This window comes from Somniosus microcephalus, chromosome 3 (assembly GCF_052327205.1).
Source record: "Somniosus microcephalus isolate GS21.2 chromosome 3, FLI_Smic_1.0, whole genome shotgun sequence".
NCBI classification, from domain to species: Eukaryota; Metazoa; Chordata; class Chondrichthyes; order Squaliformes; family Somniosidae; genus Somniosus; species Somniosus microcephalus.
In genome coordinates, this window is record NC_140989.1 from 259,695,911 (window position 1) to 259,715,207 (window position 19,297).

The following is a 19,297-nucleotide window of genomic DNA, read 5'->3' on the forward strand; positions in this document are numbered from 1 at the left end:
AACCTGTCATTGCTAGCGGCAGGCGTTAAGGCAGGGGGCGCCACTCAATTTCCAGTCTGGGGCGCTACCGGGGCATTGCGCACTCGACTGACGTCACGATCTGCCGGCGCAGGAGATCGTGGCGGTAGTGTTTAGCGCCGCCGCAAAATGTCTGGTCAATTTCGTGAGAGGCGCAGATACCGCCGCGCCCGGGCGCTAGTTGGTTTGCGCCCCACTTATCGCCCTCTTAAGGCGCTAACGGGTGGCGCTACCAACTGAATTTTTCCCCCTTGCTGTTTTAAAAACAATGGGGGGAAAATTGGGTTGCTTTGCGCCTTCCATTAGCGCTCCGGGGTGCTCACGAGGCGCAAATTTTCTAGTGCGTGGGCGAGGCACCACTAATGCCACCAGCGAAATTCAGCTGGAGGTTAGCAGCGGTAGTGCCCCATGGTGCTGTGCCTCCGGCGATGACGTCATCGCCGTGCACAGTGCCCCGGCCACAAACTTCAGTTGCGCCCCCTGACCTACCACCGGACGATATACCTGACAGGGTCAGTTGCTGGGCGGCCATTTTTTTTGGGCTGCCTGCCAGCACCTGACCCCTCCCGCTTCTTCATGCGGGGTGCCGGCCGCGATCAGTCAGCCCAGCACCCTGCTCCCCGGTGGTCCAGCTGCGCTAGGCCCCTCCCCTTTAATCAGGGGAGGTAGACATATAATACCCACGGCGCTATGTGGCAACGTGCAGGCCGCTGTTGCATGTAGGGCTGCAATATTGAATGGTAGCGCGCCAGGAAGGAGGGGGAGTGCTTCCAGCAGCATCCAGCCTTCTGCTTGGGGCACTACCACTCAATTTACGGTGCAAGGGCGCTAACTTTTTCGGGACGCTACTTGCGAAGTTAGTGCCCTAAAGGGGCTGCGACCAAATTTTGCCCCCAATGAGTTTGCAGCTAATATAAAACATAGTTAACATATGTTAAATAAACAAAGAAAATTATAATGTTTAATAACAGGATTAAGTGTAAACTTATCATAAATCTGAATGTACTAAAAAGAGCTGGACTAGTTCTACTCTATTATGAAACCTATAGCTGCACATGCCATTCCACTTCTCTCTCTTTCTGTCTCTCACCATCTAGTTCACATAGATAAGGTTATGTTTTTATTCCCACAGATAGGTGGCTCAAATTGTACCCTTCACCATTATCTTGCTCTATGCCAAAGATAAATGACCTAACTTTTACACAAATGAATCACCAATTAGCGAAGTTAAGTTAAACTTGTATAGAACCTTGGTCAGACCACACTTAAGAGTACTGTGCACAGTTTTGGTCTTCATATTGTAAAAAGGATATAGAGGCACTGGAGAAAGTGCAAAAAATATTTACAAGGATGATACCAGAACTGAGAGTTTATACTTATCAGGAAAGGCTGAACATGCTGGGGCTCTATTTCCTAGAAGGGAAGGCTGAGGGGTGACCTGATAGAGGTCTTTCAGATTATGAAAGGGTTTGACAGGGTAGATGTAGAGAAGATGTTTCCACTTGTGGGGAGACCAAAACTAGGGGCCATAAATATAGGACTGCCACTAATAAGTCCAATAGGAAATTCAGGAGAAACATCTTTGCCCAGAGAGTGTTTAGAATGTGGAACTCGCTACCACAAGGAGTAGTTGAGGCAAATAGCATAGATATATTTAAGAGGAAGCTAGATAAACACATGAGGGAGAAAGGAATGGAAGGTTATGGTGATAGGGTTAGATAAAGAAGGGTGGGAGGAGGCTTGTGTGGAGTAGAAACAGCGACATAGACCAGTTTGGCCGAATGGTCTGTTTCTGTACTGTAGATTCCATGTAATTCTATGCAACACAGTCACATTCATGTCCACACAATCATCATCACTATAACCCATTCCTGCACACAACTTTTGCTGTTGTTTTTGTGACTATGGCTTATGTATCTATGTTGAAATGTATCAAAATAGATACTGTGGTATTATTATTTTACAATACCTTTACTGAAGAACATTTTCAAGCCAACCTTTTATTTGCTTTGCATGGTAATCTGCACTTTTACAAAGAGAAATGAAAAAAGCCAACTATTTAAGGCAACCCTTGCTAGCCTCAATAAAAATGTAACAAATTATAAGAGCAATTAAATTTGTGCTATAAATAATACAAAAAGAAACAACAAAACATAAACAAAAGCAAACAAACAAAAACAATATTACATGATTGTAAAATACCCATAAATTAGGAGCACAAGAAGAGCGAGTTATGTGGGTTTTTCACATGAGTAAATGATCAGGATTTAATTGTTCCAAGCTGTTAAAATATTTTTGATAGATGTGGTTGAATCATTAATTAAAATATGAAAGTGTTAAGTATACATTTTGAGAGTTGTTTAAACCAGTCTCTTACATACCAGTAATAGTGAACACATGCAGTTACTAGGAATGAAATCAAAGATCTATGACCAATCACACCAGATTCCTTAGAGGAATGGATAATACAGGTGCATTCATCTAGACATACCTACAAAGGCAAGTTTCAGAAATCTTTCCCTCTTTCCAATCAACAACAACAACATTGCCAAGGAAAAAAATGTGTACTCAGTCATTAGACCACCAAGGAAAATAGACAGCCACTTAGCTAGAGGGTCAAGGATCGAGTTACCTTCCTCCCCACTCCCAGCCCCATTAGGCAGCCAAGGATTAGACACCTTCCCTGAGCCTCTGGAGCAATATGATAAATAGATGCATAATCATCAACTGCCTCGGGCACCCACCCCTTCATCTCCCTTCCCCCACCAACCACACTACCAAAAGAAAAGGATAAGTCCGACTAAGTTATTAAGTGATAATACACATTAAAGTTTAAAAATAAATGTTAAACTATATTTATGCTTTTTGTTATGTTGTCAGTCAGAGAAAACAGATACTTGATTCACTGCCAACCAGCTATTCATCTTATCCTCGCCTTGTCAGTTGTGAGTATCATGTCTCCCATGATCTTGGAACCGACAACAAGGCTGCCTGTTGGCAGCATATTGGAGCTCTTCATTTCCATCCTGCCAGGTCTACTGTCATCATGTCAGAATATTATGGAAAACAAATGATATTAGAAATCAGAATTATTTTGTTATCTGAAAGCTTTTTAGTGCAGAATAAGGAATTCATTCAGAACCTTCAGGATATGCTATTTTGTATGGCATCCACATTCAGCATAGGCTTTTGTTCAATTGCTACCAGCAGTTTTTGCATCCATGCTTGGCCTATTGTCTGACTTCCTCTGCATTCTTTAGGAACTTCCTTCCCTGCACATGGTGATCTTTCCTATCCTTCATATCCAGTGTTCCGGGGCTTTTGTGCTGCATTGTCATAGAGTCATAGGGGTCAATTTTCTGGCAGCCGTCGGGCAGCTTTTCATGCGGCCGGGGGCCGAAAATCGGCAAAAAAGTGGGTCGCGACCCCCCCCGCCTGATTCCCCGCCCCGTCCGACTTTCAGACCGCTGTTTCTCTCCGACCCGCTTCAGTCCCGCCCACCGCTGGCGGGACTGGCCGTCGGAACAGTAATGATCAATTATCACCTTGTTCAAGCCGATTTTAGGCTGCCCTTGCGACTTTCAGGGGTTCCCCACGCAAAACACGCCTGCGGGGAACCTTGCTGATGAGACCTGGCGTGAAGCTTGCCGGCTTGCTAGCTGTCAGCTGCAGGTCAATCGGAGAAGCTCCGATTTAAAGGGACAGCACTTGTATGTTGAAGGACCTTGTTGTTGCAGGTTTGGGGCTACTTCTTCAAGGCTTAGGCACAGCTGTGGAAGGTTGGAGCCTCACACACTTCTCCAATGCGATCTCCTGGGAAGCCCCTCTCGCCACCCTCACTCAGCGCTTCCTCAGCGGAGGCATCTACCAGAAGCATGGGATGGCTTTTTTTCCTTCCCTTCTTGCCATTAGAGGATCTCCAGCAGCAGAGGCGGCAGCAGCAGAACCAGGAACAGCAGGATGAGCACCAGGAGCACCAGGCTGCTGCTCACTCACATGAAGCTGCACAGGCCAGAAGGCGCCAGTGCTTGGAAGTGGCTTGAGAGCACCTTGCTGCGCTTTAGGGGGCCAGTGGGACCCGTTTCTGCACTGGCAGTCCTACTCAGAAGGACTTCCATGAAGATCTGGTTTCTCTGTTCAACAGATGGCCAATGCTCCTCAAGAGATGTCATTCTCTTATGAGCACTCACCATGTTATCCGTACCCTGGCGAGTTATCTCCTCCATGGAGGTTGCCAACCTTTCCATGGTGATGCGTTCATGCGCCAATGACTCCACAAAGGCTCTGCTCATGGTCGCTATGGACTCCTCCATTCGCTCCACACTCGCAGCGACCCTGGAGACAAAACCTACCAGAGACTCCTGCATCTGTGCATGGAGATCCATCACCTCTTCTCTTGCGGATGGACCTAGAGGCAGAGGGTCGACACTAGTGGTGTTCCGCAGGGGTCAGTGCTGGGTCCCCAACTCTTTACAATCTATATTAACGATTTGGAGGAGGGGACCAAATGTAACATATCAAAGTTTGCAGATGATACTAAGATGGGAGGGAAAGTAGTGAGTGAGGAGGACATAAAAAACCTGCAAGGGGACATCGACAGGCTAAGTAAGTGGGCAGAGATTTGGCAGATGGAATACAATACTGGAAAGTGTGAGGTTATGCACTTTGGCAGGAAAAATCGTAGTGCAAGTTATTATCTTAATGGCAAGAAACTGGAAAGTACTGAAGTACAAAGGGAGCTGGGGGTCCTGGTGCACGAAACTCAAAAGGTTAGTATGCAGGTGCAGCAAGTGATTAAGAAGGCCAATGGAACGTTGGCTTTCATTGCTAGGGGGATAAAATATAAAAATAGGGAGGTATTGCTTCAGTTGTACAAGGTATTGGTGAGACCGCACCTGGAATACTGCGTACAGTTTTGGTGTCCATATTTAAGAAAGGACATACTTGCTTTCGAGTCAGTACAAAGAAGGTTCACTCGGTTAATCCTGGGGATGAGGGGATGGACATATGAGGAGAGGTTGAGTAGATTGGGACTCTACTCATTGGCGTTCAGAAGAATGAGAGGCGATCTTATTGAAACATGTAAGATTGTGAAGGGGTTGGATCAGGTGGATGCGGGGAAGATGTTCCCGATGATGGGTGAAACTAGAACTAGGGGGCATAGTCTTAGAATAAGGGGCTGCTCTTTCAAAACTGAGATGAGGAGGAACTACTTCACAGAGGGTGGTAGGTCCATGGAATATGCTGCCCCAAAAAGCTGTAGAAGCTACATCATTACATAAATTTAAAACAGAAATAGAGAGTTTCCTAGAAGTAAAGGGAATTAAGGGTTACGGGGAGCGGGCAGGAATTTGGACATGAGTCTAGGTTCGGATCGGTCATGGCCCTGTGGGTAGCGGAGCGGGCCCAGGGGCCGTGTAGCATGATCCTGCTCCTATTTCGTGTGTCTAATTCTGTTAGATTCAGGAGATGGTTCTGTGATAGTGGATTGGCGGTTAGGATCAGATCAGCCATGATCTTATTGAATGGCGGAGCAGGCTCGAGGGGCCGATTGGCCTACTCCTGCTCCTATTTCTTATGTTCTTATGAGTCCTGCGCCCTCCGACGAGGACTCTGCACTGCTGTCCCTGTCTCCAGAATCTGCTGAGGCTCACTTGTGAGCTGTGAAACACCAGGTGACAACACTACTCTATGTCCCGAAGGTCCCCCTGAGGTGTGAGTGTCTGCGCTGGTGCTGGGTGCGCTTACTTCTGCTGACACTGTGCCTTCAGAGGTTGGAGCTTCCTCTGAGGAGTCTGGCTGCACAGCCTCTTCCTCCTCCACAGTGAGGATGGGGGCTCTGGATGGTACTGTGGGGGAGTTAAGGAAGGAGTTAGAGATGTAATGCCAAGGTTCTTCTGGTGACTCCCAGCGAGTTGGCATCTGCTGACACCTGCATCCATGCAGCATTGGTCTCAGTGGGAGGCCTCTTCCTCCCTGACCTAGGGAAGAGGACCTCCCTGTGGGCCCTAACCCCATCCAATAATGCCTGCAGTGAAGCCTCGTCGAACTTGAAGGCAGCTCGGCCTCTGCCGCTGGCGGCAGCTGGTGCAGGCTCCTCTGCCATTGTGCAAGAGTGGCTGAGAAGCCTGCAGAGGTGGAGAAGCTTGCTGGACACTTTGAAAGCACCACGAATGATGTCATCATACTGTGGGGATTTCTGACTCGAATTGGACAATTAGCAAGGCTTCCCACATGCTGGGAATTAATTGGCCACTTGAGGGAAAATTGCGTGGAGCTGGCTGACACTTTTTTACGTGTGTCAGAAACCCCACATTCGGGGAAACCCGACCATTTCCCACACAAGCCGAAAATCGGGGCCATAGAGTTATACAGCACAGAAAGAGGCCCTTCGGCCCATCGTGTCCACACCAGCCATCAAGCCCTGTCTATTCTAATCCCATTTTCTAGCACTTGGTCCATTGCCTTGTATGCTATGGCGTTTCAAGTGCTCATCTAAATGCTTCTTGAATGTTGTGAGGGTTCCTGCCTCTACCACCCTTTCAGACAGTGAGTTCCAGATTCCAACCACCCTCTGGGTGAAAAAGTTTTTCCTCAAATCCCCTCGAATCCTCCTGCCCCTTACCTTGAAACTATGCCCCCTGGTTATTGACCTCTCTACTAAGGGGAAAAGTTCCTTTCTATCTACCCTATCTATGCCCCTCACAATTTTGTACACCTCAATCAGGTCCCCCCTCAGCCTTCTCTGCTCTAAGGAAAACAACCCCAGCCTGTCCAGTCTCTCTTCATAGCTGAAGCACTCCAGCGCAGATAACATCCTGGTGAATCTCCTCTGCACCCTCTCCAATGCAATCACATCCTTCCTATAGTGTGGCAACCAGAACTGCACACAGTATTCCAGCTGTGGTCTAACTAGCGTTTTGTACAGCTCCATCATAACTTCCCTGTTCTTACATTCTATGCTTCAGCTAATGAAGGCAAGTTTCATATATGCCTTCTTAACCACCTTATCTACCTGTCCTGCTACCTTCAGGGATCTATGTACACGCACACCAAGGTCCCTCTGATCCTCTGTCCTTCCTAGGGTCCTACCATTCATTGTGTATTCCCTTGCCTTGTTAGTCCTCCCAAAATGCATCACCTCACACTTTTCAGGGTTAAATTCCATTTGCCACTGTTCTGCCCATCTGACCAACCCGTCTATATCATCCTGTAGCCTGAGGCTTCCCTCCTCGCTATTTATCACTCCACCAATTTTCGTGTCATCTGCGAACTTACTGATCATGCTTTCTACATTCATAGCTAAATCATTAATGTACACTACAAACACTGATCCCTGTGGTACACCACTGGACACAGGCTTCCAGTCACAAAAACAACCTTCGACCATCACCCTCTGCCTCCTGCCAAATTGCCCTGGATCCCATGGGCTCTTACCTTCTTGACCAGTCTCCCATGCGGGACTTTGTAGTTTTTATGACAAACTCCCAGGTCCATTCTTATGTTCTGTGGCCTTCTGGTTGGTATGTCATAACTATGCAACAGTGTTTATGGCTTTCAGCTCTATTTGACCCTAAGACTTGGATCCAAAATGACTATTTATATACAGTAGCAAGTGGAAAAGATTTACTGTAAAATGGGGGAGATCTCGAACGCCCCGAAATTTGTCCCCCTTCTCCCCAACGCTCATCTTTTGCCCAAAAAACAAATGCGACAGAGACCAATTTCTTTTTCTATGAATCCTCATCTGGGAGAAAAATATTTTTCATAATATTTTTCATAATCATGTAAATAACTGAGAAAAAAGCAAGGTTTTGGGAAAGGATAAGGGAAGAGTAAACAAATAAGTAAAGTGTGTTCAGCTTAAGCAAGCTTTGCAAAATTAGTGGTTAAATAGTATTACAAATATTATATCTGTATTTTGCAGGATAAGAAAGGAAAGAAAGGAAAGAAAGAAAGGAAAGAAAGAATAGACAGAAAGAACAGATGGAAAGAAAGAACAGACAGAAAGAAAGCTTTGCATTTAAATAGCGCATTTCACAACCACAGGACATTTCAAAGCGCTTTACAGCCAATGCGATAATGACCAGCATGGATGCTTTGCTTCGAAAATTGCCATGGGATCTTTTACACCTGAGAGGGCAAATGGGACTTCTGTTTAACGTCTCATCCATAAGATGGCACCTCTGCCAGTGCAGCACTGGAGTATCAGCCTAGATTTAGTGCTCAAGTCTCTGGATTCAACCCACAACCTGCGGACTCAGAGTGCTATCACTGAACCACGGCTGACACCATAAGTAAGGTGTGTAATACTTTTATGTTGCATCAGTCATGCTATATTGGTTCATTTAAGAAACTGCACTCCAGATTTTGGAATAACTATCAATAACATCACAGGAAATCAACAAATTTGATTGTATAAACATGATAATTAATGGGTCCACTGAAAATGAAGAAGTGTTAACCAAGGTTATCCGATCTGTGCAATTTTAACGCTGGCATTACCATGTTTAAAATAAATGCGTTAATGCTGGTGTTAAAATAACACCAGTTGTAAAGTCTAGGCTCTTTTGTTTATAAGTAATATTTAGGTAATATTTTATAATAAATTTTGAATGTTGTATTTTTGGAGAGTTTGGAACGGATGCTGGTCCTACAGAAAACCCTGGCAAGCTGGTCTCTACTAATTAAGAACTCAGATGTTGTCTGATGTTGGGATGGGAGAAACTGGTGGTGGTGGTGGGGACACTCAATTCACCATTGAATATATACATATTTTAAAATATGATCAGCTTTGACCCGATCCCAGGAAATTATAGCTGTCTCACTATGACAGGTAATGTACAACCTAAAAGTTATTAAAGGAATCAATTTGTGCTTGAAATATGTTTGAGAACCTCACACAATAAATAAAGGATAATATGTGGCTGACAGTGAGTTATAAGGCAGTAATTCAATTGAGTGATTCCGTTGTCATAAACCATGAGTTCAATGTCTAGCAATTTCCGAATATCAGCAGAACTGCTCAACTGAACTCATGGCTCAAGTTTTTTCTATAATATATGAATTAGACATTCACTTTATCATTTTACTTCCTTTTTGACATTATGGGGCAGGTATATTAAACATGGTAGAGTTAAAAAGTAATAAGCTGACCTCAGATTCAGCTAAACAATGGAGTTTAAGACATACGAGTTTGAAAATATACTAATGAATTATATACCTTATTAAAATCTATAAATAGGAACAGGAGTAGGCCATTTAGCCCATTCGAGCCTGCTCCAACATTTAATAATTTCATGGCTGATCTGTAGCGCAACTTCATTTCCCCACCGTTGCTCCATATCCTTTGATAAACTTATCCAACAAAAATCTATTGATCTCAGTCTTGAAAATTTCAACTGACCCAGCATCCACAGCCTTTTAGGAGAGAAAGTTCCAGATTTCCACTACTCTTTGTGTGGAACAGTGCTTCCCGATTTCACTTTTAAATGGCCTAGCTCTAATTCAAGCTCCCCCACCCCCTTTTGGGTGGAAATTGGGTTCATTTTGCAGCATAAACCTGACTGACCAAAAGTAGCAATTCCAGACATTTAAAACTTCTCCTGCACATCCTATTACAACAGAAAACAACAAAAACATTACACAGAATTTACAGCACAGAAACATCCCATTCGGCCCAACTGGTCCATGTCGGTGTTTATGCTCCACACGAGCCTCCTCCCACCTTAGTTCATCTCAACATATCAGCAAAGCCTTCTATTCCTTTATCCCTCATGTGTTCATCTAGCTTCCCCTTAAATGTATCTATGCTACTTGCTTCAACCACTCCTTATGGTAGTAAGTTTCACAGTCTAAACACTTTCTGGGTAAAGAAGTTTCTCCTGAATTCCCTAGTGGATTTATTAGTGACTATCTTATATTTATGATACCTAGTTTTGGACTTCCCTGCCCCCCCCCCACATAAGTGGAAACGTCTTCTCTATGTCTACCCAACCTCTATGTCTACCTAACCCTAAAGACTTATATTAGGTCAACCCATCAGTCTTTTTTCATTCAAACTAATGATGGCAACCTAATGCTGCCTGATCATTCTTTTCTTTTTATTATGGCGCGACTGCTGTGACATCACCCCAGGTGGCATTTTCCCCACCAATGACATTTTGACCAAAAATGGCTCCAACCCCCAACACCTGCCATTTTGATTTCTTTCAACGAGGTCAAAACGGGGCGAATGATGCCTTTAGGCCACTGTTTCTCCGAGAGTTAATCATACTGATGGGACCTTTGAAAGAAAATGCACATTTTGGAATAAAATAAATCTCACAATTTGACATTTGTGGCTAAGGTGGGGGCCATCCAAAATGGCGCCTTAGCCTGCATGCTGTTTCCTATGCTATACTGAATAATGGATGGAATATTCACTTTTTGTTGCATTCCCTTTCGGGCCAGCTTCTGGCTCAGAAAATTGAGTTGCTATATCTTAATTCCCAACTCTGGCCAAGACCTGCCTTCTCTGAGCCTTTACTGGGCCTGATGGACCCTGAACATGGCGTTTTCTTTTTTTTTGTTAATCTGATTCCAGGAGGTGGAATGCCATCCTGGCAACTAACCACTACTGACCTCAAATGATTCAAGTTATCACAACCTGTATAGGTATGAATGATCACTGAAACATCCTAACTAACTTTCCTTGAAGCATACTGGTCCCAACACCCTCATCTGAATCTTAATGTACATCGCCCCCAGCCCTTCTGCCCTGCAAATTTAACCTCTTGAGAACTAAGTTGAACACAACTGTAGAAATTTTAATGTATTACACTAATGAGTGTCTGTGGTGGCACAATAAGAAATTCCAAAAAGTGACTGAGGTAGATTTCATCTTTCACCGCTGTTTGTAAAATGACTGGTACTGGATCGGCCGCCCATTATACATCCTGCCCAATTTTCCTTTCCGTTGGAAATGTAATTTTCCATTACGTTAGCTGAGTTCACAAAATGAATATTTCTATTTAACTATTTTGCAACATTTATGATAGGAATAGTTGAATGTTTATTTTGTAATATTTTCAGCAAGTGGCAGCTCAGTAATTCCCCAAAATGAGAACAAATAGGACAATATGATATCAACTCTTTCAGAACCTTTAACCAGATGTAATCCCTGATTTGTAGTGAATCAGCCAATCTCAATCAGAGCAGTAGCACTACTTTGGTCTCTGAATTTCCAGATTAGAAGAGAAAAAAGAGGAGCAGGGATCCTGCTCATGATTGCCATCCAGTGATCCCTGCTGGAAGTTTGCATATAGATATCAGGTGAGACCAGGATTGGACATGGCTGTGACAGTCCCCACAGTTAAGCAGCTTGGACTCACTGTCGAAGATCACTGATGAAAAACAGCCACTTGGTCATGGCACCAACAAGTTCTGGCCACCCGTGAGGCGCTGCCTTCAAGACAGGAGGAGAGAATCACAAGGAAGTTTGAATAGAGGGTCACGTCTGGAGTCAAATTGACAAATTTGTATAGAATAATGTAACCTTGTAGAACAAGTTGGCAATTCAAAGTATGAAAGTGAAACTCTTCATCTAAATACTGTGTTACACCCTCCACTTGGTCCTAAGCCTCTATTAATTTCTACACTATAGACTATATTTTTTTGCACAAAGCTTTCAAAGTACAGTAGATTGATTTACCACTCTTACCTGTGACTTAATTGTTTCTTGATATACACGCTATGCTGACTGTTGTCAATGAAAGGGTATTATAACCCTTTGTGATGTAAGTAAATGCAGCATTACATTATCATGTGACTGGTAAAGGATATAAACATGTTATATTCTGCAGCATGTTAGCAGGTTATCGTGTGCACCATAAATATCATACTAAAGTCTAAAGAGGGTACAGGATGCAAAGGTATCTAGGGATACACATTTACAAATCACTAGCAACACAAGTTAACAAGGCCATAAAATATGCAAACAAAACACTGGGGTTCATTTATAGAGGAACAGAATTGAAAAGAAGGGAAGTTATGTTAAACTTGTATACAACCTTGGTTAGACCACACTTAAGAGTACTTTGTATAGTTCTGGTCTCTCTATTACAAAAAGGATATAGAGGCACTGGAGAAGGTGCAAAAAGGATTTACAAGGATGATACCAGAACTGTGAGGTTATACCTATCAGAAACAAAAACAGTCTGGGGCTCCTTTCTCTAGAAGAGAAGGCTGAGGGGTGACCTAATAGTGGTCTTTAAAATTAGAAGGGGTTTGATAGGGCAGACGTAGAGAAGGTGTTTCCACTTGTGGGTGAGTCCAAAATGAAGAGCCATTAATATGATAATCACTAATAAATCCATTAAAGAATTCAGGAGAAACTTCTTTATCCAGAGAGTGGTTAATATGTGGAATTTGCTGCCACATGAAGTAGTTGAGGCAAATAGCATAGATGCATTTAAGGGGAAGCTAGATAAGTACATGAGGGAGAAAGCAATAAAGGATATGCAGATAGGGTGAGATGAAGTAGGGAGGGAGGAGGCTCGTGTGGAGCAGAAACACTGGCATGGATCAGTTGGGCCGAATGGCCTGTTCCTGTGCTGTAAATTTTATGTAAAACAAACTAGTAGTATCTAATAGGCCTTACCATAACCTGTCGTTGAAAGGCCTAGATGCTTCATTCGGGTTTTTACTAGTTCAGCCAGTTCTTGTCTCTCTGACCTTTTGCATAACGTCATGCGCTGACGACTAATCCTTTCTGTTACTTTATTGGAGTGTTTCGGTGCTTTTCTGCTAAGCCGCCTTGCCCACTGCATGCTTTTACGCCTCAGTAAGGGATGATCTGATTGGTCACTGGATGTAGAGTTCCGGTGGTAGTGGTTGGTGCGATAACTCATGTGCTCTTTGGTATCTTTCGTATCTTCCCAGTCCTCAACGCTAATGGATACGTGCGACTGAAAGAGAATCAATATTTTGATAATAAGCTTTAAACTAAATAACATAAAAGATACATCTCTATAATTAGAATTTTTAATCTATGTTAAATGTGCATATGGGGTAGAAATTTATGTAGGCCCGTTTTCGGGCAACGTGCATCTAATCACGTGGGTGGGACAAGACTGGTAAATTGGTATGGGGCCCCACTAATACAAAAAGAAAATACTGCAGATGCTGGAAATCTGAAATAAAAACAGAAAATGCTGGAGATACTCAGCAGGTCAGGCAGCATCTGTGAAGAGAGAAACAGAGTTAACGTTTCTGGTTGAGACCTTTCGTCAGAACTGGAAAAAAGCAGGAAATGGAACAGATTTTTAAGCAAGTGTAGGGGCTGGGAAAGGGGGGAGGGGATAAAAGAACAACTGTTGACTGGCAGCTTGCCTAATTGGGGCCTTCAACTTCTGGTATTCCTCCTGCTACTTAAAGCCAGCCCGCACCTCTTAAAGGGGAGCTGCACTTTGGCTGCGGGCAACCTGAAGGCAGCTCAGGAGATGACAGGAGAAACAGATAATTCAAGGGCCCCTCACTTTGGCAATACTGCAATGGAGGTTCTGGTGGAGGAGGTAGGCAGGAGGAGGGACGGCCTCTTCCCACCAAGCAGCAGGAAGTTTTCCCGCCAAGCTGCTCGGCAGTAGTGGGCACAGGTGGCGGAGCCGTCAGTGCCACTAACATCGCCCCACAGACCTGGCTTCAATGTAGGAAGAAGCTTAATGACCTGACGAAGGTTGCTAAGGTAAGACTCCTAACTCCGGTTTTGCATCACTCCCTACATAACTGCACTACTTGAAGTCCCAGCACTCACCACTCTGTCCTCCCCTCATTACCAGAACTCTCCTACATTCACTCCACCACACTTCACTCCACCTCCTTCTGCTCCTAATGCTACTCTACACCTCCCACTCTCCTCATTAGTACTGCCTTCACCTCCTCACACTTCTGCCACCCTTCACACTTCAACACCACTATTTGACCTTGACGTGCATATACTCAAACCATCTCAGTAGGCGAGCACAAACACTCTCCCTTCATTCTTGCAGGCAAAGCTGGTGAACAATAATAGAGAGGAGGCAGAGCATCCATTCAGGTCCTCTCCCCGCTCAAGAATTCTCCACTGCTGAACATGGGGATGGGTCTTCCTCATCATCATCTTCTTCCTTGTTCCTTCTGTAAAGTCCGCGCCTCAATAATACACGGACTTCGGGAGAACAATTAAACAGGTAGGGTAACGTCAGACTGAAGTACAGAAGCCTGCTCGGGCCTTTTATACAGGGGTGGTCACTACCGGTACTGCAGTATAAAATCAGTTCTTCTGTTAAAGGTACATACACAACAATTCCTCCCCTTTTAGATAAACAGTACATAACATTCATTTAACAACTAAATAATAACTAATTACAATTACAATTTTCTCGGTACTATATACATCAACTGAAATAATCATTTATAAGTTCAGTCTTTGAGGAGGCTTCCTAATCCTGACTGGATAGCGCCTTTCTCGAGTATCCTGTTCTTGCAGTAGAGTCGATTCTGGCTCATTGTCATTGGTTGGTTCGTCAGCTTCCAATACCACTGCTTCTGAGGTAGACGCAATCTGTACTTCGGGCTCATTACCAGGTGCACATGCTCGTGGTAAAGGTTTGGCTTGTTCCTGTGACTCTAGAATCTGGTCAGCATGGCATCTCACGATGCTCTCTCCAACGTCCACTGTGTACATTAGTGGTCCCTGCTGTGTGCATATCGTTCCTGGCTGCCATTTTTCTGTTCGGTAGTCGCGGGCCAAGACTGGTTGTCCTATCTTGAAGCTCCTGGTTGGCTTCTCGTTGATGTGCTGGAATTGCTTATCCTCAACATCTCGTCTTATGTTTGGTTTGAGCAAATCCAGGCGACATCTTAGCCTTCGGTTGAAGAACATTATGGCTGGAGCTTGGTTGGTGACTGCATGTGTCGCATTCCGGTAAGCAAACAAGAAATGATCTACCTTGTGTTGTAGTGGTATGTCGTCGTTATACATCGCCTTTATTGCCTTTTTAAAGGTCTCAACAAACCTTTCAGCCAATCCATTTGTGGCTGGATGATATGGGGCAGATGTGTAATGTTTCACCCCATTATTCCTCAGAAACCTCCGGAAATCCTCGGACACAAACTGTGGCCCATTGTCGGAGCAAATTTGTTCTGGCAAGCCATTCCTGGCGAAGATGGTCCGTAGGACTGCAATAGTTTTCTCCGTGGTGGTGGAGGACATTTTGATGACCTCTGGCCATTTCGAATGGGCGTCCACGGCGATTAGAAACATTGAGTCCATAAATGGACCAGCAAAATCAATGTGTACACGTTACCATGGAGATGAGGGCCACTCCCATGGGTGTAGAGGGGCCTGTGGTGGTGCATTTTGGACTTTCTGGCATCCTGAGCAGCTCTTGGTCAGGTCCTCGATTTGTTTATCGATTCCCGGCTACCACACATAAGCCCTCGCTAGGCTTTTCATTTTTACCCCTCCCAGATGACCTTCATGAAGCTCATTGAGCACTCTGTCTCTCAACTTAGGTGGAATTACCACTGGGGATCCACACATCAAGGTCCCCCGACACACTGACAGCTGTTCTCTCCTTGGCGAGAATGCTGGCAACAGTGAGTCGCCATGTGCTGGCCATCCCTTCACCGTCAAATCATAGACCCGAGAGAGTGTCGGGTCATTTCGGGTTTCCTTCTCTATACTTGAGTTTGTAACAGGCAGACATTCGACTATGGTCGCATGGAATATCTCAACAGGGTCCACTGCAGGTGCTTCCTCTACCGTAGGCAACGGTAGGCGCGACAGCCCATCAGCGTTTCCATGCTGCTTCATACCCTTGTATTCTATGTTGTACTGATGTGCATCCTAGAAAAAGTGACCATCTTTGCAGTCATTGCGCCGTCATCACCGGAACGCCCTTCTTTGGGTTAAAAATGTAGACCAGGGGCTGATGATCAGTCAGTAGGGTGAATTTCTGCCCGTGCAGATAGTGATTGAACTTCTTCACCCCCCACACCAGGCTGAGGGCCTCCCTGTCAATCTGGGCGTAATTACGCTCGGCTGAGGTTAACGAGCGCGACGCAAAGGCTATTGGCCTCTCTGAACCGTCAAGGAATTTGTGTGACAGCACCGCTCCAATGCCGTAGGGAGACGCATCACATGCCAACCGAATTGGTAGTGTTGGGTTGTAGTGGGCCAATACTTCTTTTGAAGTGATTAGGCATTTACATTTCTGAAAGGCACGCTTACACTCATCACTCCATTTCCATGTTACTCCAGTTTGCAGCTGGGCGTTCAGTGGGTGCAGAATTGTAGATAAATTCGGCAAGAACTTATGGTAGTAGTTCACCAGCCCGAGAAACGACCGCAGTTGCGACACATTTTCCGGTGCTGGAGCCTTGACTACAGCCTAAATCTTGTCTGGCGACTTATGCAACCCTTCCTTATCAATCATGTGGCCACAATACGAGATTTGTCTCCTGAAGAACTCGCATTTGGGGCGGTTGGCTCGTAGCCCATATTCCTGCAATCTAGTGAGCACCTGCTCCAGGTTGGCAAGGTGTTCACTGTCATTTTCGCCCGTCACCAGGATGTCATCCAAATAACACTGGGTCCCTGGGATCCCTTGCAGGACTTGTTCCATTGCCCTCTGCCAAATAGCCTGGGCTGATGCTACCCCGAATACCAGTCGATTGTACTGGTAAAGGCCTTTGTGAGTGTTTATTGTGAGGTATTTCCCAGATGCTTCTTCCACCTCCATTTGTAGATACGCTTGGGCCAGATCAATCTTCGTAAAGCGTTTCCCTCCAGATAGTGAGGGGAAAATATCTTCTATCCGTGGAAGTGGATATTGTACTGTGTGCAGGGCTGGGTTCACAGTTACCTTGAAGTCCCCACAGATGCGAACCTTCTTCGGCTCCCCAGGCGTGCTGCTCAATGATTTCTTCATTACAGGAACAATGGGTGTGGCCCACTCGCTCCAATCCACCTTGGACAGCACACCCGAACGCTCCAGACTCTCCAGTTCTGCTTCGATGGCTGGGCGGATCGCGTACGGCACCGGTCTGGCCTTAAAACATTTTGGATTTGCGTTATCTTCGATTTTTATCGTTGCCTTTACTCCTTTTAGAGTCCCAAGTCTTTTGTGTCAGTTAGAATTTGTGACAGACGTCCAGGTGCAACGTCATCATCCTTTTTGTCAGTCACAGTTAGCGCCTGAATGGAATGCCAATCCAATTGTATTTTTCGGATCCATTCACGTCCCAATAATGGTGGTCCTCCATCTTGTAGTATATATAGATACAGTTTCTGTGTTTCCTTGCCGTTATATTTAACTGGCACCCTTATTTTTCCTCTGGGGGAGACTTTTTGCCCCGTGTATGTCTTCAATACAATGGACGTGTCCTTTAAGGGTATGTGTGAGAATAGCCGCTCATAGTCTCGTCGATTCATGACAGTTAGGGCTGATCCTGTATCCAATTCCATCTTTACTTGGGACCCTGCTATCATGAGGGTTACCCAAATGGTTCGGTGATCCTCCTTTGCGATCACGTTGTGTAACTTTAGACAACTTAATCTCCTGCTCCCAGAGTCGTTGTCACTCTCCTGATCTTCCGAACTACTGTCTGTCATTTTTTTTACTTTCTTGTACTTTTCCTTCTTGTAGTGTTGGTTTTCTTTCCCGACCTGCAGACTCTTGCTATATGTCCCATTTTCCCGCATTGCCTGCATACTTCGTCCTTAAACCAGCAGTCCTTCTGATCATGGGTTGTTCTGCCGCAGCGATAGCACTTTTCTGCTCCATACACCATTTCGTTAGCGCTGTATTCTTGTGGTTTCTGTTGTATTTCCGCAGCTCCCCGTGCTGCTGCTTCGTAGGATACTGCCATGCTGAAAGCCTGTTCTAGCGTCAGGTCCTTTTCTGAAAGTAGTCGTTTCTGGGTTCCTTCACTCTGGAGCCCGCAGACAAACTTATCCCGTAAAGTGTCTGCCAGTCCTGCTCCGAACTGGCAGTGCTTCGATAACTTGCGTAGTTCCGTAAGATAGTCAGCATTGCTCTCATCTTTGTGCTGGTTTCTTTTATGGAACTTGAATCTTTCTGCTATCAGCAGCGGTGTAGGGTTTAGGTGTTCCTGTAAGATATTAACAATATCCTCAAGACTTTTCTCCATTGGTTTAGCTGGGGTAATTAAATTCCGCAATAGGCCGTACGTTCTCGCGCCCATCAAATTTAATAATACCGACGCCTTCTTTCCATCGGCCACCTCATTTGCCTTGCAGTACACTTCAATTCTTTCCACATACGTGGTCCAGTCTTCTACCTCGTTGTCGAAAGCAGTGATACTGCCACTTTTCGGCATCTTGGGTGATTTAAAATGGCGCCTCCCGCGCTTTTTTTTCTTCCCCAATGGAATAAAATGGCGCCTCCCGCGCTTTTCCTTCTTCCCCTTGCTGCCACGCTGCTCCTAGCGTTCTACAGGGTAATGGCAGCGACCCGCGGCTTCGGCGCGTCTCACTTTTCCTTCCCCTCGATTATTTTTTCTCTGCTGCCCGGTTCTTGAGCACCGACCGCGCCCTGTGTGCTCCACCCTCTCTCTCTCTCTTTCCTCCAGGCGACGCTGCGCGGCCCCTTTTTCAGAGCCGCTCGATCGAGCTCGAGCCCGCCACAGTCCGGAAGGGTCAGCGCACTACCTGCTACCAGCACGATTTGCTGGAACACCTTGACTGGGGAGCCAAGCTCAGCTCTCCACAGCCTCTCCCGCAATTCTCCGAACACCGATGGATCATTGGGCGGTTGCCCGTGGTCGACGCCCGTTGCTCTGACTTCGACCTCCAAGAAACTTCTTCTCAGGGAAAGGTCCCCGTGAGGTGATGCAGTACTGCAGGTGAGTTCGAACTTGCTCGTCGCCACTGTAAAGTCCGCGCCTCAATAATACACGGACTTCGGGAGAACAATTAAACAGGTATTTTACTGAACAGAGGGTACTCTTTTATTTGGACCCAAAAAAAACCAATTCGACTGTAAATAAACAAAAGTTCAACTAAAGCTTAACAAATCAAATTAAAATTTGGTTATCCGTGTTGATGATGCACTCCAGTCCCCGCGGCGCCCACCGGTCGCGGAAATACTCAAGCGCACCGGCGGACACCGCGTGCTCCATCTCCAGGGCCACCCGGGCGCGAACATGGCCGCGGAAGAGATGCAGGCAATCCGGCTGGACGACCCCCTCGACCGCCCGCTGCCTGGACCAATTGATGGCTCTTTTAGCCAGGCCC

At 45.5% G+C, this 19,297-nt stretch overlaps 1 protein-coding gene across 1 annotated transcript in view; it reads right to left on the reverse strand.

The window, feature by feature from the left end:
- Nucleotides 1-19,297, reverse strand: part of LOC147121868 (potassium channel subfamily T member 2-like) — a 257,850-nt gene that overhangs the window by 125,786 nt on the left and 112,767 nt on the right. Inside the window, exon 2 of the mRNA XM_085982390.1 lies at nt 12,659-12,965. Coding sequence (XP_085838516.1) covers nt 12,659-12,908 — 250 coding nt within the window. The 5' untranslated portion in view covers nt 12,909-12,965. The remainder of the gene's footprint in view (nt 1-12,658; nt 12,966-19,297) is intronic.